General features: G+C 38.3%; 1 protein-coding gene across 2 annotated transcripts in view; it reads right to left on the reverse strand.

Annotated features, from left to right (window-relative positions):
• Positions 1 to 24,938, reverse strand: part of LOC126262935 (titin) — a 110,565-nt gene that overhangs the window by 58,220 nt on the left and 27,407 nt on the right. For both annotated transcript variants that reach the window (XM_049959869.1, XM_049959870.1), the window contains one exon: positions 16,500 to 16,597. In XM_049959869.1, the coding sequence (XP_049815826.1) occupies positions 16,500 to 16,597 (98 nt within the window). The remainder of the gene's footprint in view (positions 1 to 16,499; positions 16,598 to 24,938) is intronic.

Genomic DNA, 24,938 nt, shown 5'->3' on the forward strand with positions numbered 1-24,938 from the left:
TACCTGTAATGACCTTGTCACTGAAGGGATGACAACCAAATCTAACATCACTATTCTACACTGGTTAATGTCAGTCAAGTACCGTAGTAATGACAGGACTTTCTCTGCAGTCATTATTTCTTTCTTTTACTTTGTCATCAATATAACTTGTCCTCCATCTATTTACAGCTGACAATGCTTAATCACATTTTGTGTCAATGACCATTACTCTGTCATAATCCAAGATCTGAATACAATATGGCTTCCAGTCTTCCTATATTTTTATACTCACATTGATTTGGCAAGCTATTCCACTACAGTTATTACACACCTTACCTTGGTTGCTAAATTATAATGTAACCAACTTTTAGGAAGTTTACATAAACATCATAACAAATCATCACTTTACTAAATGACAAAATGTGCCCATATTATTAAATTTCTATGTTCTTTAACTAAAACTCTGACGATATTCTATAATTTTCGCTATTCCCATACCTGCTTCTGCTGCCTAACTACAATTCAAGTCTCACATTGTCACCATATGCACCCACAAACCTTTGAAAATTATCCTCATTTCACACAAATTCAATAAAGCTATTAAGTTTATGTACCATACTAGGTCAGAAACTAATCAACCCCACAAGAAAATGCAGGAAACAAATGCAAACACAAAGAAGCAAATATTTTTAAAATTTGTACGGAAGATTACACAAAACAAAATGAATGTCATAAGAACAACCTACATTTTGTCTTCATATAATTTGAAATCTAGGTATTATCTCAATATTGTGGCAAGAATATGATTGTCTATTTCATTCATACTAGGTACCTAATTTTTCCTGTTTAGAAAAAGAACATAATTTTTATGGAGAAATAATTCAATATTTATTGCCACTCCATACTGACAACTAGCTTCATCTAGTCTGTTTCCTGTTATCTCCATCAACATCAAAACATAATAAAGTCAAATTTTTAATGACTGCTGATAAATGATGTTTTTAGAGTATCTTAGGAGAGTTACAATTATAGAAAACATCAGTACAACAACTTGCTCCGCCAATTGTACTTTTAAACTTTCATATTAAGTTTCCTCCACATTAATAGTAATATTAACTTATTGTGCTTCCACCTATTGCTCTTTAATCCTCATCCACATCATTGCTTCCAAAGTTTGGATAAAATAATAGAAACTACCTAAAACCATTAGACTAGCTCACAACTTAAAAATGTTGTGCAGGATTAGCAATACTGCTTACTTTATTGATCACTTTCTCAAAGAAAAACAGAAATTACCAAACAGGAAATGTTTTAAAAAATTCTGCCCATGAAAAAGGTACCAGAATTATTGTTCAAATGGTCTCATGCATGCAGCTCAACACAGGTTCACTAACCCCAACTCCAGAATGTCAAATTTTAATACAGTGGGAAAAAAGGACCATATTACATTCAATGGCACTTAAGTTCCAAATGTCAGTAAAACAAATTACACTAACCAAAGAATACACAGGAACTTGAAAAAGATGCTAAAATGTAAATAAAAAATCTTTAAGGTGGCTGTTAATAGCAACTGTGTGAGTGAGCTTCAATTAATAATATAAACAGCCAAAGTATTACCATCAGCCAGGCCACCTTATCGTATATTCGTTATAGGACAGAAATGTTTAGAGATAAAGGAATTTCAACCTATGATAAACAACTATTCGACAGATCATGATGCACAAAACAATACTGCAATATTAATTTTCTCATGATTACTCAATTATTAAAGCAATTAATTAATTTTAAAACAAAAAATTAATTTAACAGTAGCTCATTTCTACTTACTTCAGCCTTAAGTTTACTACCCATACTTTTTCTTTGTTGCTATTTTCCCCCATTCAGCTAATTTGTGCCTACTTTTTCATCGTGAACCTCTTCCAATACTTTCTCTTGTTTGCCCAGTAGTGTCTCCTTCTTTTCCCCAGTTTTTGGAAATTTTATCTTTTTACCTCCCTTGTTAGCACAGAGTTGGCAAGGGAGGGAAAAAGATAAGGGTTTAACATCCCAGAAACAAATATGTCATTAGAAGCTGAACTCAAGTTCAGATGGGGAAGGATGTCGATTGTGTTCTTTCAACGGAGTCATCTTAGCATTCACCTAACCGATTTAGGTAAATCTCAATCTGAATGACAGCAAAGAACTGAACTGTCACCCTCCCGAATACTAGTTTTTTATCACCAGACTACCTGACTTGATGGGCTGGGCAGAATCTTAACCACATTCATGGAAAGGTAGGGAAAAAAGAAATAAAAGTGCAAAAAAGAAAAGTACACTAGGTGATTAAAAGTATCCAGACACCCCAAAAACATATGTTTTACATATTAGGTGCATTGTGCTGCCACCCACTGCCAGGTGCTCTTTATAAGCGACCTCGGTAGTCATTAGACATCGTGAGAGGAGAATTGGGTGCTCTGCAGAACTTACAGACTTCGAACGCGGTCAGGTGACTGGGTGTCACTTGTGTCATACATCTGTACATGATATTTCCACTCTCCCAAGCATCCCTAGGTCCAATGTGATAGTGAAGTGGAAATGTGAAGGGACACGTATAGCACAAAAGCATACAGGCTAACCTCATCTGCTGACTGACAGAGACCCCAGACAGTTGAAGAGGGTCGTAATGTGTAATAGGCAGACATCATACAAATTATAATAAGCAGACATCATATAAATTATAGAGTGCAGCAATCAGTCGTCCTTTTTTTAGATTTCATTATGCAAATCCAGATTTCAGCCAGTAGCTAGCTATTCTCATGCATGTAAGTCACTGTTGTTCAGGCGTCACAGTTCTTTGAATACTGTGACCAACACCAGAACAACAGGGACTTACATGCACTGCGAATAAAAAAAATAGTGCATTGAGAATGGCTAGCTACTAGCCGAAATCTGGATTTGCGTAATAAATCTAAAAAAGGACGACTGATTGCTGCACTCTATAATTTATAAGTCACATAACAGTCGCTGAGTGCACCCACCTTCCGAATGGAAGGTAACCTGAGGCAGACATCTATCCAGATCATCATACTGCAACAGGATCCACTGCAAGTACTTTGACAGTTAGGCAGGAGGTGAGAAAACTTTGATTTCGTGGTCGAGCACCTGCTCATAAGCCATACATCACACTGGAAAATGCCAAATGACACCTCGCTTGGTGTAAGGAGCGTAAACATTGGACGACTGAACAATGGAAAAACGTGTGGAGTGACGATTCACGGTACACAATGTGGTGATCCGATGGCAGGGTCAGGGTATGGCGAATGCCTGGTGAATGTCATCTGCCAGCATGTGTAGTGCCAACAGTAAAATTCGGAGGCATTAGTGTTATGGTGGTGTGTTGTCATGTTTTTTGCGGAGGGGGCTTGCACCCCTTGTTTTGCGTGGCACTAGCACCTTCTTGCTTCCCACTGTTGAAGAGCAGTTCGGGGATGGTGATTGCATCTTTTAACACGATTGAGTACCTGTTCATAATACAAGGCCTGTGGCGGAGTGGTTACACGACAATAGCATTCCTGTAACGGAATGGCCTGCACAGAATCCTGACCTGAATCCTATAGAACACCTTTGGGATGTTTTGGAATGCCGACTTTGTGCCAGGCCTCACCAATCGATACCTCCTCTCAGAGCAGCACTCCGTCAAGAATGGGCTTCCATTCCCCAAGGAACCTTCCAGCACCTGACTGAACGTATACCTGAGAGAGTGGAAGCTGTCATCAAAGTTAAGGGTGGGCCAACACCATATTGAATTCCAGCATTACCAATGGAGAGAGCCACGAATTTTTAAGTAATTTTCAGCCAGGTGTCCGGATACTTTTGATCACATAGTGTATGTGCTGAAGGGAAAACACATTCAGAAGATAAAATGAAAACATAACAAACAATGAAAAACCAGGATGGAATGTAACATTATGAAAAGGAAAGCTGTGATTCACCATGTAGCAGAGATGCCGAGTCACAGATAGGCACAACAAATAGACTGTCATAAATAAAGCTTTGGGTCATCAAGGCCTTTGCCAACAACAACAAAGATCTCTCTCTCTCTCTCTCTCTCTCTCTCTCTCTCACTCACACTACTACTACTACTACTACTACTACTACAGTCTCTCACAACTGAAACCACACTGACAAAGGGGGGGGGGGGGGGGGGGGAGAAAAAAGAGAAAAAGAGCCAAACAGAAAGAATTCTTAGTCACTACACTTACATACAATTGTTGTGCTCCATAACTTATCATACAGTGCAAGACAGTAAATACTAACCTATCATACAGTGCAGGACATTCACATCACTATTTTGTGGCTTTATTTTCTGATCTGCTCATTCATTTCTGGATACAAACTGGAAGCTCTTCAAGATAAGATGCCTGTCTACATTCAAAAAAGTCCATTTTGCATTCTTGAGCACCTCCACATTAACACTGCAATGACTGAACTGACTGCATACAATCCCCTCAACTTTTAAGTTCGTTGGCCTCTTCCCGTAAGCTAGTCTGATGCATTCAGACAGCCAAACATGACTTATGAAATGGATAAAAGAGCATCTTTCATAGATAAATCTTCACAAATGCACTGCATTTTCATATTACCTCTCCAAACAAATCTAAGTCTTCAATCCGCCTTATAAATTTTTGCCTTTTCATTAAATTTAAGATCAGTTTTAAAGAAACCAACAGATATTTTAGCTAAGTGTTTGAACACAGAAATTCACTATATAAAGTGGAAATTCTACCTGCCATTCTGGATTTTCTTACAATTATTTATTTTCCTGTTAACAATAGAATTTGCACTTAACATTTTGTCTACTATTTACTCTGATGGATGGTTTATATACAAGTAAGGGATGAGCTTTCATATCACACTATTTTGTACACACAACTGCCCTTTAAATATGTCTTCAGGCTACCACAGCTTCCACATTAATTAAATTCCCTTTACAGACTGAGGACTCGTAATGGGGATGAAGATGGCTGTGTTTAGTACAGGAACTCTTGTCCTGAAACTTACTATTTCATGTTACACTAAAATACCACAACAAATGTTGCTCTCTGTCCCCTGCTGCTTGATGCCTGTTCCACTTACAAATAGAGCTTGATGTAATGATCACTGACTTCAACACAGATACAGCACCTCCATATCACATAACAGTGCACATTGACATCAATCCCTGGTCCAGCATTCACCACAGCCATAATCCGTGACATTAGATCTTCCTCAGATGCCACAGGTCAAATCACAAACTAACTGAATTACATGTAAACAAATCTGTGGTGGGCATGAAACATCAGGTAATCCCTAATTATGTACGTAATATGCTAGTCATCTAGGTCTCCACATGAAGCCCTCTATGTCTGTAAATGGAATTTAATATACACTGTACATTTGTAATTTGTCAACAGAATAGTAAGCATCTATGAATTTTGGAAGCCTAAGGAGACTGGATATACTTGTTTGCCTGTGTTTACAATTTGCAAGATGTCAACAGTGAAGACAGCATGCTGAATCTATACTGTCTTTACTGAAACAATATGTTCCAGATTCCAGCTTATTTTCAAACAAATAAATTATTCATATTCCTGCATCTGTTATATGGTTGCTGGAAACATTTATACTTCCGCAAATCTAATCCTTTTATTTCTATAAAGAGGAGTCACTTTTGACTTATTGCCAGTCAATGGCAGTTATTTGCTGTGCAGGAGATTTGTTAGGCAAGAAAGTAGGTAATTTTGCAACACACTAAATGAGAAATATCCAAACACAAATTCAGTCAGGTGTTGCTCGTTTATTTTGAACTTCTTTCATTTCCCTGTCCAAACTGAGTTACAGCAGTACTTTCTTCCTGGGTATTTGTGAATTTAAAAGTGAAATTAAATATTTTAACTTTCATTTTCTGTGGCTCTGAAATTATCAAGATGTAACTGAATGGAGTTTCTGACCATTTATATCACAATACAAAGAACCAGACTTCATTTATCAATTTATATTTATCCATCCAAGTATCATCCAATAGTGGCAAAAAGTTTGACACATAATACAATGAAAATAAATAACTCACAGATATTTTCTGACGGATCACTTGCAAAAGTGTAATTCACGGTATCAAGTTCCATCTGACAACAAATAACTAACAGATTAACAATGAACAGCCAATGTATAACTAAGATAACGTTAAGCCCTTTTTCTTACAGCAGTAAAACTGTTGCCATTATCAACCTTTAATTTTTCCTGGTTAAAAAAGCACTTTTTCTTGGGGAATTTTTTTTTCTATGGTACATGACAATATAGTATCCCTCAGAGCTATAAAATTCATCAATACTTTACTATTCATTCAAAGGTTTTATACACCAGCACCGAACTCATGGCATTTTAAGAGCAAAAAGAAAGGAGCGTTTTTGAAAGATCTTTGATACATGGAAATCTCCACAAAGCACATTTTCGTATCAGGAAAATATAAGTACAAATTCCACCAAATAACAGCAGGGTAGCTTCCTATCTACTGAAATGAAGATTGCATCGTGTTTTTCTCAGCCAATGACAGCACATTCAGAGTATAGGCTACTAGGTCGCACAAGTTTATTTGGCCCTCTCTGTGACCGACAGAAATTGGCTGCTGCTCTGGAATGTTTACATCATTGCCAGATTTAGCTACACAGCAGTATTGTGCACCATAACAATAAATAGTTATAGTGAATATTTTGTTGATCCATCATGTAGTGTGCCATGATTGTTAATAATATTTACAAAAATGAGTGAAGAGGCCAGTCGTTGACAAAGTTCCGTGTCATTCTGCAAAGCATTAATCCATTATATCCAAGAAGTGAGCATTCATCACACACCTGGTAAAAAAATTCCATTTACATAAAGTTACATAAACTGAATACTTTCAATCTGAAACTCCTGGCACACGATGCTATTCTCTCATTGGTCCACCTCCTCCACTTTATGTTCAGCAGTTAGTGTTAAGTACATTATGTGCAGCCAAAAATACTCTTCTTCTTCCAATGTCGTCCTGGTAAGCTAAAGGTTGGATACCCCTTCATTACAGTTTTGTTCCTTTCACATGCGATAAGCTAGCCGCTTTGGGAAAGGAAGTGGGGCTTGTCACAGCACCCAATACACTAAAAACCAATCGCAAAGTTCTGCTTTCAGCACATTCTGCTCAGAGGCCAAGTAGGAGTTTGTCAGCCTACAGCAACATCTTTTTTTATGTATTGGAAACAAACAATTAGACAAAGTTAATGGTTAAAATTAATATAAATGCAGTATAGCAACAAGAAAAGTTAATCTTGCACATATAAGATTCAATGACAAAAGCTTTTGCTGTTTTTTCTGAGGGTGTGATTAGGTAAGATCCTAAGTGTACAGCTTAAATTGCAGAAGCTCAGTATTTCTGAAAAGCAGGATTAAATTTAAGAGTTGTGCACTAAATACGTCTCCACAGAACACTGCATTTTCCAAAGAAAATGCCAATTACATGAGAAACTCCTCAAGAACTCACATCACACTTTTTTTTAAGAAGAATTATATTTTTTGCCATTGTGATCTGTGAAAGAACTAAAATAAAAAAAAAACTTACGATAAAGCTCTGTTTTTTTTTAGCATGTGTTACCCTTTAAGATCTGACAGACACAAATGTGCCAGTAAAATTTTAAATAATGGCATAAATGGCTGGTCTTCTGGACTAAGTTTTTCTAGTAGGCTGGTCCCCAAAGTGTTAAGTTTTGAGAGGGTCAAATGCTCAGTCTTAAGAAATTTGTTGCACATTCTCACACAACACGATTCATCTAGCATAAAAGGAAATTTACTTTGAAATTAACGCTTCTCAAACCACCATTCGCAATATTTTCATGCAGCCTGTTAGAAATGCACACTCTTGTGACATCACACATATCAAAAGCAGTTTATTGTTACGAAGTATAGCCACTGCGATATCGCGTAGCCTTTGTCGTAAAGCCTTTTAATGCATCTTGCTGTCAGCAGACACTTGTGTGTGCAGAGTGTTTTGTTTTTGTAGATGGTGGATTTTCTTTGCAACTAAGGTTTTGTTCTTGTGTTTTTCACTTATTTTTTATTGCTGCAGTATTATTCTGCAGTAGAGGCAAAAGTAAAATTCTTTGTTATATCATCAGTTCTTACCAGAGAAAATTACAAAAAAATAGCTCTAAACCAAATCAATGGAAAATTCCCGGAACTATAAAAATTTCCTCGGTTTTCCCCCAGTTGTCCCAGGACATATACACCCTATGTTCAAAACCACAAATCTCATATTATGAACTTTTTGAACATCTTAAATCAAGCTAATCTCAGTCAAACATTACTGGAAAAAATATTATGAGAGAGAGAGAGAGAGAGAGAGAGAGAGAGAGAGAGAGAGAGAGAGAGAGAGAGAGTTGAAGGGTGGTGGTGGTGGGGGGATTATTAAATAAACATGAAGACTCCCATGTCAAACACAGTTAAAAAACCTTCCCTACAATATAATTGTAACAGTAAGCCAAGTATTTTGCAAGAAAAAGACTGAATAATTTCTTGCAGAAGGTTAATAAAAATGGAAAAAAGTTAAGTAATAGAACAAAGCTTGCAACTCTGCAATATCGAGGAATTCAAAATAGGATCTGAAGTAAAACAAAAACACCGCAGAATTAAAGGAGTATAAAAACTTATGCCATGTATCAGAAACCAAGATTTGTGTGTGTGTGTGTGTGTGTGTGTGTGAAGTTAAAATACACCAACAAGACATGGATGTTGAAAGTAGGTCACGACAGAGACTTCAGGAGGGGGGAGTTTAAGGTAACTGCTAACCACAACCCCATTAATGAACAACTAAAACAACCAGCTGCCAATACAAAGTACACTGACTTCCATAGAAATTACCTAGGATAGAGACTAATCAGTGTAATTTAATAGTGGTCACCAAACTTTGAACATTATTACTGTAGTAACAGTTGACATATCTTCTCAAAACAATTAGAAACCACCTGAGAGAAAAGATTTGTCTTAATTTTCTCTCTAAATGAATAATAATGAGCCACAGATTGAGAAAATACTTTCCACTCAATAAATCTCCAACATTCTCAACAAAAACGAAAAATGATGTATAATGCTATCTAAGAGTGTCCATCGGCTACATGAAAATGCATAAAAAATGATTCAACAGGTTATGTGGCATTAGAATTAATTGTCTTAAATCCTTTCATGCCCAAAACCACAACCCATTTTCCATAATTTAGTTATAATTAAACTTTCACTACTTGAGCCAATATAGACTGAAAAACGATTTACAGTATGGAATGACTTTAGACTGTGCACTGTAGGATTTGTATTTTAATAGTGCTAGTGTCTTGACTTGCTGTTAGGCATCGGTACTGGGACAGTAACATATGCTTGAAACATATCATCATCAATATGCATCACAGTTTCAGACAATTCGCATGGGTTTGCACAAGGTGAGCAGGGCTTTACTCGTAAAGCTGTTTTTATCAAAATAACAGCAAAAGTGCTGCTGCTCTTCAAGAGCATCAACACATTAAAGGAATACAGAGAGGTCCTCTTTCCACACGGTGGTTGTAAGAGTATGACTGACATTCAAAATAACTGGCAATTGGGGAATCTCTAGTAGGAGAGGACAATGGCCAAATGTACCACAAATTGTTGGAGAAGTATTGTTGCCATGACTGAGTATGCTGGATACAATGTGTGATCTTCAGGCAGTGCAACAGCTGTGTCACCAAAGCTGAACATTCTATGGTCCACTGTTTGAAAAATGCTACTAACAATTGTAAAGTGGTATCCGTGCAAATTTCGCATTACTCACCAACTTTTGCAACATGAAGGAGACACTCGAGTAGACTTTGCTCTTACATTTCTTGCAAGGGTTGAAGTTCATAATGTGTGGCCTTGGAACATTGCATAGTGCTGATGCACACTTTATGCTCACTGGGTCAGTGAACACAATCGTCACATTTGGGGATAGTCACTGCCAACAAACATTCATGACGTTTGCCTGCATAATGAACTTTACACTGTGTGGCGCGTCTTCAGACAGTTCATGATTGGTCTGTTTTTCTTTGAGGAACTTTGACCCAAGGGAACAAGGATATATGGTGTGAACAGCAGGGAGGGAGGAAGGGGTGAGGGAGGGAGGGGTGAGTGAGGGAGGGGGGGGGAGGGGGGGGGAGGGGGGGGAGGGAGGGAAGGAGTATAGGCACCATGTTAAAGTAACTAAATGGAGAGAGAATGCTGGTTCTAGTCACCCAAATGTGAGGTAGCTAACTTCAGTCTCACTGGTTAAAGACACTGCCACGAGATACGACTAGAAATTCAAAGGAAAGTGATTGATCTATTTCCTAAACATATCAAAAGGAAAATTTGAGACAACTACTGTTATGAGGTATAATTGCTAGCTATTACTTACGTCTAGGAGGCAAAATATTTAGTACTGCTAGCAGACATGCACAAACCACACTGTCCTTGCTGCAAGAACTTTTAGTTCTTGCTCAAGAACTTTTAGTTCTTGCTCAAGAACTTTTAGTTCTTGCTCAAGAACTTTTAGTTCTTGCTCAAGAACTTTTAGTTCTTGCTCAAGAACTTTTAGTTCTTGCTCAAGAACTTTTAGTTCTTGCTCAAGAACTTTTAGTTCTTGCTCAAGAACGAGAAAGGGATAAGTTGGGGAACATTAAACAGGAAGAAGAGGCCACTCACAGCTGAAGATGAGAGGAACTACATGTTGTGAGAACAAGTCATCTGTAAAAGTGTTGGACATAGGTCTGAGGCAGATAAGACGACAACAACAACCTTCATCCATTAGGACATAGTGTCCTTCCACTATTGACAACACTATCAACTGAATGCATAGTCTGTTCCTCAAAATTCTTTTTACTTCTCATTACATAAACATTATAAATAATAAAGTACTTTACTGACAAAATCTGAGCATCAACACATTTCCAGGTCATTGTGGTGGTGAAAATTATGGCCACTAGTGTGAACAGATTGCAATACAGTACAATAAACGGTGGGCCTTAGAAAGTGAAATGAAGTTTATCTTAGTCCACAACTACCAAACTATGTTTGTGTAAAAGTTTTCTTGCAACCTGTTACTAAGTTTTCTTGCAACCTGTTACTAAGTTTTCTTGCAACCTGTTACTAAGTTTTACTACCATATAAAGCTCTAGAGAGCACATATTTCTCATGTTATAACATTTTCTACCACAAATTATTCTAAAAATTAGGTTCAGTAGTTAAAAAATGTTCATCTGGTGCGAGCAGTTTGTAGGAATTCCCTGCAAGTAAGTTTCTTCACTGCAAACTGATGTACCTCTGGTAAAACTAGTATATAGGTCTAAATTGTGTTTCACTTTCTCCTTTTAATAGCTCTATTTTTAAACAACTGAAACTTGTAGACACAGTCTTGGTAAAAAATTTATTTGTACTGATAACTGCTTTTACTACATCAAGAAATATGCAGTAAAATTCTTTTTAGCCAAGACTTAATATAAACATTAGCTTGATAAACTGCAGCTGTTCACAATATTTTACTTCAGAGATACATATTTTAATTTTTCTGGAAATAGCAGCCCCACAGCTACACTTTACTGTTTTTATTTTATTTACTGAATTAGTTGAAAATGACACAAAAGTAAGCAGCTGAAATAAGATTTCAGTACCAGACAAACTGAGTAAGAATCAGCCACATAAGGAAAGAAACATATTGAACGGCAGAAACAAAACAGAGGACAACAAAAGAGAATGATCAGTGATAGATTACCATACAAGGAAAGAAATTTTAACACAGTAGGCTGATGTAGTCTGGGATGACATATTTCTTTCCTTGAGACTAGTTTTAGGGCCACAACAGCTCCATTCTCCAGAACTCATTCTTGTGCTCACTCAACCTATAACCTAACATCATCACTGGGCAATGATTTGGGGAGAAACTGAAGAGCATGCCACTGATGACTCACTCTTAATGTTAGAACAAGCATTTCTCTGACTATGTTTACAATTTATATAAAGAAAGTAACCAGAAGGAAATTTAAATGCCAGGAAACCATTTTTGCAACCAGTGTCAGAACACACTATTCCCACTATTTTTAAATGAATAAATAATGAATGTATCACAACATTTCACTGATACTGAAAACTGACAAGAATTTAAAAAAGAAATTCCTGAACACATTTCTCGTGAACACCTTTGTAAGGGAATGAGACCTGTGCCATGGGAAATCTGGAAAAGAAGATAACCAGAGGCATTTGTAACATGGCACTCAGGATGCTGTTGACTACCAAATGGACACTTTGTATACAATTGGTTGGTATTTGAAAGAATAAGTGGGGAGGAAGTATATGGTTATGACAAGAAGCAACAGGTTAGTTTGCATCCAGGAATCAGTAACTTTGTGCAGGTTGGAGCAGCAGAGTGAAAACTGTAGTCATGCAGAGATCTGAAGAAATTTAACATATTGTGGAAGATGTAGGGTGTGGATTATCGTATTTACTCGAATCTAAGCTGCACTTGAATCTAAGCCGCATCTGAAAATTGAGACTCTCTAATCAAGGAAAAAAATTTTCCCGAATCTAAGCTGCACCTGAATTTTGAGACTTGAAATTCAAGGTGAGAGAAAAGTTTTAGGCCACACCTCCAAATCGAAATAAAGTTGGTCCATTGTAACATGAGACACAATTTAGGTCGAATGGATGAAGATACAGCTACAAGTAGTTTGGTTTGAGTCTTAACATAAGCAGTTAAGCTTTACCAGGTAGCCATTGCTATGTTTCAGGCACTCCGTCCGGGTACCCTTCCTTTTTCACGTGCTTCGTCTGGTTTGAATTAATTGCTTATTTTGCTTTGATCTGATAAGTGCCATTCTCTTTGCTGTAGGTGTTTACATCACTCGAAGCTGAAAATGCATTATTGTACTGTGTGATGCATTATTTATCTCATTCTGGTAATGAGTGTTTACGACCTGTTGCCGTTCACGGCATGCCTTGCTTTTGAGAGCACTACTGCCGCTTACAATAAAAGAGAGAGAGGAATTGTATCATTAGTGAAACAATGGCAAGAGACTGCTATTTGTTGTTACTTACACTGCTGCTTTCTTTGATAATGATCAACAAAAACCAAATAATGGACTGCATACGATAGAAAATGTTCTGAACGAGAGTATAGCGAAAATTTTTCTCCGTATGAAAATATTTGCAGACGCCTGTTTAGTACATTACATTCTGCACAGAAATTAGAGTCATCTTAGATTTAAAAATCTAGTCAGTTGCCGTGCTTCATTTCCGACCGTATCACTATTCAACATAAGAATAATACAAATATAAACATGAGATGATATGTATATTCTCCCGAGTTTGCTGTTGTCTCACTCTAGTTTCGGTTATTAGGCAGACAAGATTTAAATGAGATAGCAGCAAACACAAAAGAATACATGGTATTCACGATTCATGAAAGTTCCTATTAGCAACGATCTCTTGTCACAGGTAGGAAAAAATTCAGAACATAGAGTTGGACATATTGACATACATCCCAAACAGTCTTGCCAGTCAGATTTTCGTAGTAGATTTTTAGTGATGACCTCAAATGCAGAGTGTGCGGTTGTCTTCAGTCCGTAGACTGGTTTGATGCAGCTCTCCACGCTTTTCTATCCTGTGCATTGCAGAGTAGCAACACTTATAACATAAGAATGAAAATAAGTTAGAAATTAAACGCTGAAATTTAAAACAAAATTTTATTCGGTTTGTAATACATATTATACGAAATGTTTAAAATATCAGTCATGATTCTGAATCACTATCACCTGATTCTCTGTTGCTCATTTCGTCATACAGAGCATCATCCTCCGTACCATCTAAAGCATTGGATATCGAACCTTTTTTAAATGCTTGTCGCACACTCTGATTTGGAACACACTTCCATGCATCATAAATCCATTGGCACACTTGCGACAAACTTTCACGTTTTACACGTCCTGTTGGTGTCAGCTGTCTGTTGCTTTTCGAAAGCCAGTCTGTGTACATGCGTTTAAGCTTCTCATCTTCTCCCCCCCCCCCCCCTCTCCACCCCCACCCACCACCTCTTTTTTTTTTTAACTGACGCAGAGGTATTGGCGCCAGTATTTATTGTTGTGCCTGCAAATCACGCCTGTGTAGCGCTACATATATTCGACGTCGGAAGTTAGTTGCGGCGGCACCTACCAACATTTTTCAGAACTTCCGCTTACTTTGCACTTGATTCTAAGCCGCAGGCAGTTTTTTTGGATTACAAAAACTGGGGGAAAAAAAAAATTGCGGCTTAGACTCGAGTAAATACGGTACATGTAGGGGCAAAACAACGGAACTAAAAATTGGATGAGAGGAAATGGCTCGATCCAGTAAAAATTCTGATTTACTTTTAAAAACTGAACCTCCTTTGAGATTGACATTAAAGGGAAAGATTAACAATATTTAAATTACCCACTGCCTATTCCCTTAGTGGTTATAGTTCAACTGGAGCTTCAGAGCCTCTAAGGAGATCAGAGGACACAACAGAAAGTTAGAGTAATACACAAAAGTCTAAATGTAATTCCAGACAACTTTACGAAATAGAACCGGAATTTTGACTGCCTTATGATCAAGTCACAATGTAAGAGCTTATAAGAGTAGGAGAAGTACAGTACTGTCAATATGAACTTGCCATCAACTGTGATTAATAGCATCTAGCAATATGACCGGAAGATCCACCCTCCCTGTGACTACCCCTTACCAACATCCATAACATCCCAAAAAAAGGGATGTGCAACAGAAGACCAAGTCTATCAGCCATTACATACCACGAGTCTAACTTTTCAGACTGTTGATTATATAACTATTACGAATATTTACAGCCCAATATAAATCAATCTGAATGGCTACTAAAGGGTCTACAGAGGCCACCTTGATGAAGTAACAAGCTTGTAGTGGTGTGTGTCTTCAAACCAAAGTAATTAAGTAATAATGATCTCCTCCTAATACTTCCTTCACTTCCCTCATTACCAAATCGACTATTCCTTTATACCTCAGTAGGACTTTCTAACATGAATGTGTGTGCCAATTTCCAATTTCATACAGGTTTTTAACAGTCTTTGGGGCCAAAGGTTGAAAATGGTGTGCATTACATAGGTTTGAAGTAAGCTTCACTGATACACACACCCAGTCAGAACAATAAGCCATGTGAGTAACCAAACTAAGTCATTAGTAAACACAAGACAATTTCCAGCAGAAATTCTTGTTTCAGTAGTAGCAAAAGGGAGAAAATCTACCTTAAATACATGGTTCATAACTACTAATTAACTTATCTGCATCTTTTAATACTGTAACCTTACTTCCACTACCAATACTTCAGTAGCAATATTGCTTGTTCCCTTTCTGTTGTCAATGAAGAGGTAGTTCTCTGCACAACTGATTTATCATCCTTCCTTCAATCTCTCTGTCTTATGCTAACATATTCCTACTTTTGAAACAAGACCTCTCACCTCATTGTCATAATTTGACAACTTGGTTTAATATAATTCAATAGAGCAGCTAGTGCAGATAAGCTTCATGAAACCAATGTGATTCAAATCATTTCAAGACTTCAGGTTTTCAACCTCCTCACTTTATCTTATCTTACTTCATAAATTATCTCATGTAATGAGAAAAGAAACTTCCTTATAAATTTGGCATGCCACTTCCTTATATAAAACCCACAAATGCAACATGAATTGAAGAAATAGCTGATATGTTCTCGCTATTGCATACAGAGAGGACACCTCAGCAAGGCAAATGTTTACATTATTCAGTAAAAATTTACAGATAAATTCTAAGCTTGCAATGGAAATGGTTTCCATAAAGAACTTTTGAAGCTGAAGGGTATGAGAAAATCACCACAGGTCAAATGTGATGCATTTGGTAACAAGTAAATGTACAATTTACTAAACTTAGTGCACAGCAACTGCTATAGGAAACCTCTTTCTTCTTTGATAAGCACAGTTACTTTTCATTAATAATGACACATTATACTTTTGGTTCGAATGCATTAAGAGTAATACAATCTGACAAAGTTCCATTGAGGAAACATCACTTTCTGCTAAATATTTTCACAAACTGTTGTCTGGATTATGGTCTGCCCTCAGAAGCTATTATGAATCTACAATTCATAAGCAACAATGAATCCCACAGAAATTTGGTCTGAAGGAGTTTATTAACATATCCTTCTTTGAAAGTGGCTCTCACTGACAGTATCCTCTTCTTTAACATTTTCAGATAATTTATCGCCATTAAGATCAATAATTGGTTTGTGATACGAGCAAATCTATTAAAAGCTGAACTTATTGCATTTGGATTCCAAAGATCATTTTTTGCTATGAAAAGAGATGGACAAAAAACAAAAAACAAATTTCTAAATCAGCAATTTGAGAGCAGTAAACTGTTCACCTACAAAATACAGCAATTTTATGATGACTGCAAAGTATTAATGTTGTACAACTCACCTAGCAAGTCTCTGGACTTCCTCGTGACTTTTTATTCCTCCATCAGGTGACAACAGAACACTGAGGCAGCGGAGAAGCTGTAGCGGATCAATGCGTGGCTGCAAAAGAAAAGGAGAATTATAACCAAATAGAAACGTGCTGCAGCAACTATTAAACACATAACAGATGTAACATTCCTGTCACTGCTGAAAAGGTTGGACTTGTCTTACCATTGCTATGAGGATGATCACTTATGAGAGTAATCAAAAATGTCCCCATTTCAGTGTCTTATTTGTTGGCTTTTCTAATGCAAAGATTGGAAAAGAGAAAGTGTTATGAAATAAGGACTGAACAAATCACAGAAAACTGTTTGATGATTAACATTATGATCTACACTCATGGTCTTAAATTAAGAATAATTGCAGAAGGTGGTGCCACACAATGTAGCGCTACACAAAACTGGCGCTAATAGCATTGACAAATAGGGAACATACACGACACAGATCTTTTAAGTCCAGGGCATTGGTGATAAGTTGAGAAAACCGTTCCAAAACACATGTGCTACAAAATGCCACTGTTTCCTGAGCATGTACCCCGACATCAATAACGGATATGATCACCATGCACAAGTACAAAGGCTGCACAACGGGTTGGCATACTCTGAATCAGGTGGTCGAGCAGCTGCTGGGGTATAGCCTCCCATTCTTGCACCAGTGCCTGTCAGAGCTCCTGAAGTGTCGTAGGGGTTTGAAGACACGCAGCGATACGTGGACCGAGAGAATCCCAGACGTGCTCTATGCGGTTTAGGTCTGGAGAACAGGCAGGCCACTCCATTCGCCCAATGCCTTCTGTTTCAAGGTACTCCTCCACAATGGCAGCCCAGTGGGGCCATGCATTATCATCAATCAGGAGGAGGGTGGCACCCACTGCACCCCTGAAAAGGCAGACATACTGGTGCAAAATGACGTCCCAATACCCCTGACCTGTTACAGTTCCTCTGTCAAAGACGTGTAGGGGTGTACGTGCACCAATCGTAATCCCACCCCACACCATCAAACCACGACCTCTATACAGGTCCCTTTCAAGGACATTAAGGGGTATTTGGTTCCTGGTTCAAGCCAGATGAAAACCCGTTGAGAATCACTGTTCGGACTATACCTGGACTCGTCCATTAACATAACCTGCGACCACTGTTCCAATGACCATGTAACTGTGTTCTTGACACCAGGATTTACGGGCTCTCCTGTGACCAGGGGTCAGTGGAATGCACCTTGCATGTCTCCGGGCAAATAAACCATGTCAGTTCAGTCGCATGTAGACTGTGTGTCTGGAGACAACTGTTCTACTGGCTGCAGTAAGGTTCCGAGTAAGGCTACCTGCAGTACTCCATGGCCGTCTGCAGGCACTGATAGTGAGATATCGGTTCTCTTGTGGTGTTGTACACTGTGGACATCCTGTACTGTAGCACCTGGACACATTTCCTGTCTGCTATAATCATTCCCATACTCTTGAGATCACACTTTGTGGCACACAGAGGGTCCGTGCTACGAACTACTGTTTTTGACCAGCCTCCAGTCCCCCTAGTATTCTACCTCTCATAATGCCATCAATGTGTGTTTTTCAGCCATTTTCAACACACAGTCACCATTAACACATCTGAAAACGTCTGCACACTTACTCGCTGCACCATACTCTGGCATGCACCAACACACCTCTGCGTATGTGGACTGCTGCTAGCACCACTGTGCGACGACCTCAGGACAAATTCACCGCATGGTCATACCCCGAGGTGATTTAAACCAGAAAACTGCCCACCAGAGTGTTGTTTCACTATGTATCAGCATTATCCTTAATTTATGGGCATGAGTGTAGATGGCCACAAATCAAATTACACGAAGAAGGAAAGGAAGACTACAACCATCAAATTTGAAGTGGGCATCTAACAGTATGAAAACTGCTGCACGTCTGAATATTCAGAAAAACAAAAACAATATCAATCACACATAGCTAATGTAATATGGTCAATCATTATGACTGTAACTTGCACATTCCATGGGGACATTAACTGGTGTAACTACAAATAAATTACCAAAATCAAGGACGAATGAAAGCACAGTATTCGTGACAAAAGTGTTTCAGTTATTTTGCAGACAAAAAGCAACAGACACATGAGACATGGCTGTTCATCAAGATACTTTATTTAACTACTGTATAGATGTGTTGTCATAGCTTAGTATCAGCATAAAAATATGGTGCCCAGGTGCCAGAGTTCCAAATCTCCTGAGAAACAATGATTCCACTCCTTTTTAAATGGGGATGTATTCACTTTATAATCTAATTCAAATCGGCTGCCATTAAACATTGAAGGCATGATGCTGTGGCATTATTGTGTTATATACTGTCTGCAGGCAGCCGCCACATTGCTCCACCCTCCGCAAGGGTAGTAAATCACTAAGTCTCTTGCCTCCCACAAAAATTGCAGGAATAATACAACACTCACGTACTGTATAAATTCCTTTAGCACCTCTATGCATATCAAAAATCTGTTCTTAATCTTTATTAGAGCTAAGGCTGGAGACTATTTGGGATTTTCGCCCATTCTCATTTTTATTTATCTATTATAATACTTAAAAAGATTGGTTGAAAACAAAAGACAATGTAATCTATTTACACTGCCTGTACAATATTGTCAAAATTTATTTTTCAATACTCGATTTTCATCCTTTTGGATGGTTATCATTATATAAACATTTAAAAGGAATTCTTTCACCAAGGATGAAATAACACGTATGAAGATTTCAACAAAAGGTTTTGTAAATAAAATTAAAGTGAAGAAAAATGAGTAATGTTTACCTCTGCAATAACATGAATGAAAATATAAAATGCAAAGGAAAAACCATTACCATACATAAAAATAATTCAAATCACATGGACACAAACGGGGTGAAAAAAAAGAAAGAAAATGTAAGTACAAACTGAAATCAGATAAGTTCAGATAACTGAAATGATGCATCACAGCATTAGTTATGAACAACTTTTATTTAATAACAGAATTAAAATAACGATCATGAGGATGGAGGGTGGGGGTGGGATCGACGGAATGTGCCAAGACTCGAACCGAACCAACAACTGTTTTGAAATTAGTGATACTGTCAAGGGTCTAGTCGAACACAAGACACTGAAATTCTTTTTTGGCGATCACCCGCAAACTAAGTTCAATAGATGTAGAGTGGTACCTGAGACCTGGCTTCAAAAAATCCCTCTCATCTCTGTTGACCCCACCTTGTTAGATGAGAACTTGCAGATACAATACTTTGCACACTGGAAGTGGAAAAACAGTGGGAGCCAACAACACCAGACTTCCATTGACGTATTTGTGGCAGGAGCAATTCAAAATGCTCGCTGTCAAATGCCAACATGGAAAGCAGGACTATAAAGACCACAGAGTGAACTTTGGAATGAATCCTTTAGCCTTCATTAATGTATTGATTAGGTGAAACTACTATAGAAAACTGAGGCCTCACTAAGCCTTAACATGCGGGTTTTGCAGACATACTATCACATCAAAGAGTGTACTATGATAAGAACTTACATGATGTGTGTGGCATTCTATATTATATATTCCTCAGGTAGCCTCCAATCAACTATTTCAGGTCATGTAGCTTGTTTGGAAATTTTCACAAGTCAGTACATTCCACTTGACAAGTTTCTGCATGTATAACTGGCTGTGACAGTGTTTTGTGTAGACATGTTAAGAAACAACAGCTCTTCACAACTAAATACGGCCATGCAAAGATGTAATGTCAGGACTAGGATTGTGGTGCTTCCAAGAGTTGGGAATTGGGGGCCTAACATGCCACCTCATATCACAGATGTGGATAAGAGTGTTGCAGGGAAGTGTATAACTGTAGGATCCCAGATACACCACCATTTGTGGAAATTGCAACACCAAGAAGGAAACACATGAATTCAATTTATTAATAACACAGGTTAGGTACATGACGAGTAACAAATGATTACCCTTTCAAATCTGTACATGTCCTTTGAGCCTTGCTTTTCAATATGTTGTGTGGCCACCATGCACTGAAATTAAAACTGCAATAGGCCGTGGCATTGAATCAATAAGGTTCTGAATATGTTACTGGGGGGATTTCACTTCATGCAGTTTGTATCCGAGTCCACTAATCTGTGACACCAGTTACTGGAGGACAGTGACGTGTCAGGTACTGACCAACCACATCCCAGACATTTTCGAATGGTGACATGTCTGGCAAACGCGCACACCAGGGAAGCAATGTTACTTGTCACTTTTCGAAGATGGCCTGTACATTCTTCGCAATATTTAGCCGGGCACTGTCCTGTAGAAATGTGGCCTGTGGAGATGCCTGAAGAAGGAGTACCGGTTGATGCTCATAGTGCCTGCAAAACGTACAAGGCGAGATTGGTTGTTGTAACCAATGGCGTCCCAAAACATCACACCTGGTGTTTGTCCACTATGCTGCTCCACAATGCAGCCCTCCAGGTTGCGCTCGCCACGGTACCACCAGACATGTATGCGCCCATCAGTAAAGGACATGTTGAATTGGGACTCATCCGAAAAAATTACATGTTGCCACTCAGCGCCCTCGTGAAGTGTTCATGTGCCCATTGCAGTCAGAGGAGCTTGTTGCTTCTGGACAATGGAAGCCAACATAATGGCATGTGTGCAACCAGTCCAACCTGCAGCAGATGGCAACAAACTGTCTATACAGACAAGTTCACACCTGTTGCAGTACTCCAGCGACAAGCCAACACTGTGGATGACGCTGTATGGTCCGTAATGGCCATGCGGACAAGATGACAGTCATCCCGTGCTGTGGCCATGTTCCGTGGTACAGTTCCCGCTCTCTGCTGTCTACAACCTTCCTTTATCCACTGCTTCCACACACACATCAATGTCGTAGCAGCACGCCTGTGCGAGCCGAAATGTCACGGTATGACAACCCCGTTTCTCAGAGACCGAAAAATCTGCCCCGTTTGAACTCTCTCACATGCCGATATGGCTCCCTTTGACATCGGCGAGACATACTGGCACTCATTGTATTGTTTCCACCTTGTGTGCAGCTCTGTACTGACTACACTACGTGCAACACCGACCCTGTTGGACCGACACGAGCCGGCTCTGCTCGGCCTACGTGTACCCCATCTCAAGCAAAATTTATCACGTATTGCTTCCACACCCGTTGCCACTTTCTTCAAGGGTGGCACTACTCGGGTAATTGCTTCTTGGTGTTGCACTTTTCACAAACGGCAGTGTAGCTGTTTGTGGCATTTTGCAATAAGACAAAGAAGCTGTGTTTGTTGGAATCTCATGGGAGGTAGTACCATGTAGTTCCAACCTAATACCATTTCCATGGGATCATGTGACACTATTAAGCAGTAGCTGAAGGACATCACTGTCTTTGTGAATGGCCTCATGACAGGATGTTATTTATAAATACCACAAAATATTATTAAGTATTTACCAGGTATAACTAAAACTAAGTCTGGAAACACGTAATCTTCAGTAATGGACCTGCATGTTCTCCAACTGAAGCCGGACTGCTCCATGTAGGCCTCAAGGAGCCAAACTCAGTTTTTGTAATGCCTCTACCTCAGCACGGTGCTCTAATGTTCATGTCACTGGATGGGGACATGTATCACCTGCGAGACTGTAATGCTTGCTGTATTGATACTATCACCAGAATTGATAGGTAACTTCACAGAATGTCCAATGTTACCTTCATTAGGGAGTGATATCCATCAAATGCGATTAAGTTGCAGCACTGTCAATCCTCCACACAGGAAACTATGAGGTAGAACTAATTTGTTGGCCAACAGAGGCACATTACTTAGGACCGACTATATAAAGCATTTTACCTTAGATTAACACAGAAAATGATCTCTGATCATTTGCGGATTGTATCACTGTAAAATAGGACCAACTTTGGCAAAAATTCGTGGATCGAAGTTGGGTTCAGAATGTAATCGTCAGTTCAGATGCAGTCACATCGCAAAACCATTTTATTTTGTGCAGGTACAAATGAAATAACAAAGAAATTGTTATAAACATGTAAGTGTCACTACACCACTCCTACACTGCTGAACCTCAAAATGTATTTTTCAATCTTAAGGTTACGTAAAGGAAATTATCAGCTATTTATATTATAAATGCAGACAATAGTTGAACCCATAACAATACTTTGAGACATCTCATAATTTGACAGACACTCAGTGGCATAGTAAGAAAGGAAAATTCGAAACATCTGCCATGAACAGTGAAGTATGTGCATTTTGACACCATCTCTTAAATACACTCTCAGCTCTAATAGCAGTAACTACACAATGTGTTTTAATTTTTTTTAACTACCGAAAATGTGCATAAGCTTCCATGACTACTATGCCAACACTGATAAATGATGCATAAGTAAGTACAAAGCAAGTTCTTTAACAATGTGTTTCAGAGATTGCTCGTGGTGGAGTTTCAGTAGCTTATAGGTTGCCATCTAGCTTACAGTGCAGGGGGTCACAGGTTCAAACCTAGGTCAGTTCCTGGAATTTTATTTTTTTTCTCTCCATTTGGTACTAGTATCTCTATTGGGCTAATCATAAAGATTATTGTAACAACACACTGTTTTAAAACCCCTCTAATTTTCATTTTCCAAATGGCCTGCACCACTGTAGTGGGCAGCATTCTGTGTACCTACATAGTGTGAATTATACTGTTTCCTTTCGTCCAATGTGTCTACTGACAATGACAAAGGACAAACCTATTTTTTGGAATTAAATGAAAAATGATTTAAGCTGATGATTTACTGATTATTAGTTGTAACTAAGGTTGACAGCACAGAACACTGAGAAAGTATCTGCCAAAAACAAGCAGAAGAATCCAGCCACTGACTCCCATGTACATGCTACTTTTAACATTATGATTTTACACCACGGGAAGCTTTTAGGTGGTGGCTGCCAATTCACTTAAAACAGATGTAGCAACAGCTCGCATAGCTGTGCACATGGTATCAGCCTACACTGCCTCACTGAAGAAAGAATTGAAATGCCCATGGGCAAAAATGACGTGAGAAAACCCAGTGTTATTTTACCATACACCAGCAGTTCGTTGACCTGGTGATGTAAGCACTATTGACTGTTCTCTTATCCCCATAGAATCCCCTGGTTGAAAAAAGTGAACAGACATTTAGGAATCATTACCGATAGTTTTCGTCAAAAGTTCAAGCAATCCCAGATGCTAGCTTAATTAAAGCATATTAAAATGTGCACAAGGCACCACATACAACAAAGGGACGAAAATCTGCCCATGAATGTCTGCATTCGAAGTGAGATAACAGCATCAATAGTAAATTTTAGCAATTGTCAAGGATGTTTTGTGCTAGTTTAGATCAATGATGAACCACCTCCAGTTGATCCAATTTTAGTTTTAGACAATTGAGTCGAGTCCTGAACAGAGTTCAATTTCGAAACAAATGTCAAAATTCACCTCCAGTCAGCAATGTTTATACAATAAGCCCTTGAATTGCATAGTAAAGGTATCAGTTGAGGTAAGAAACACAGGCTATAAGTAGTAACTTTGTTTTCCCACATCAGCCTCTTTGATTACGTCATGTCAGGAAAGTTTGCACTGAATAGGATTATTCGTTAATCATATAGTATCATTATGAAATCGCACAATGTAGCTCCCAGTAGTGGTGCCTTAACTAAATACAAACCTGCAGTTAACAGGAGACCTTTTAAAATCCAAAATTATTTCTTAAACCTAACAGTGCAGCACCAAAACAATTTGGATCTTAATACAGATAACAGGTGAGTCTCTTGTGGAGTAATGGTGCAAAAAATATATTTCTTACTTTGAGTACTGATGTATCAATGCATGCAGGTCAAGTTGGTAACAACCACAGGATGTTCTACACCTCACATAAAACACTTATTTTCTCTTATGTAAATATCTTTGGTATCTATCCCTATTTACAAACATGGCAGATGAATGAGAGAAAAACTGTTGCATGTACTTTACAGATTTATTATGAAGCCTTCAATTAATACACACAAAAGTTTTTATGCAACAATGGAAAAAACAGTAATGAGTACATAAAAAATTTAAACTGAATCGTACCATAAAGATGAAATTTTTAAGCTACTCTTCAGCAGGCAACTATAATCTCTGCAGTCTCTCCTCACTGACCAACAATCTGACATGAACCAACAGCAATAATAGTCTACTGAATATTGTTTTACCACAATTAAATTAGAAAATATATGTGCTGTGTTGGAGAAAGACTGGTCATGTTGTTAAGGTAAATAGAATAGTTCAGTGTCTTATCACTAGGAAGCATCAGACAGCCCATATGCATAACAACCGAGTACATCCAAGACATTGGGCTTTTCACATACTAATGTCATGGGTGTAACATGCATATTTCGAATAGA

The sequence above is a fragment of the Schistocerca nitens genome, chromosome 6 (assembly GCF_023898315.1).
Source record: "Schistocerca nitens isolate TAMUIC-IGC-003100 chromosome 6, iqSchNite1.1, whole genome shotgun sequence".
In the NCBI taxonomy this organism is placed as follows: Eukaryota; Metazoa; Arthropoda; class Insecta; order Orthoptera; family Acrididae; genus Schistocerca; species Schistocerca nitens.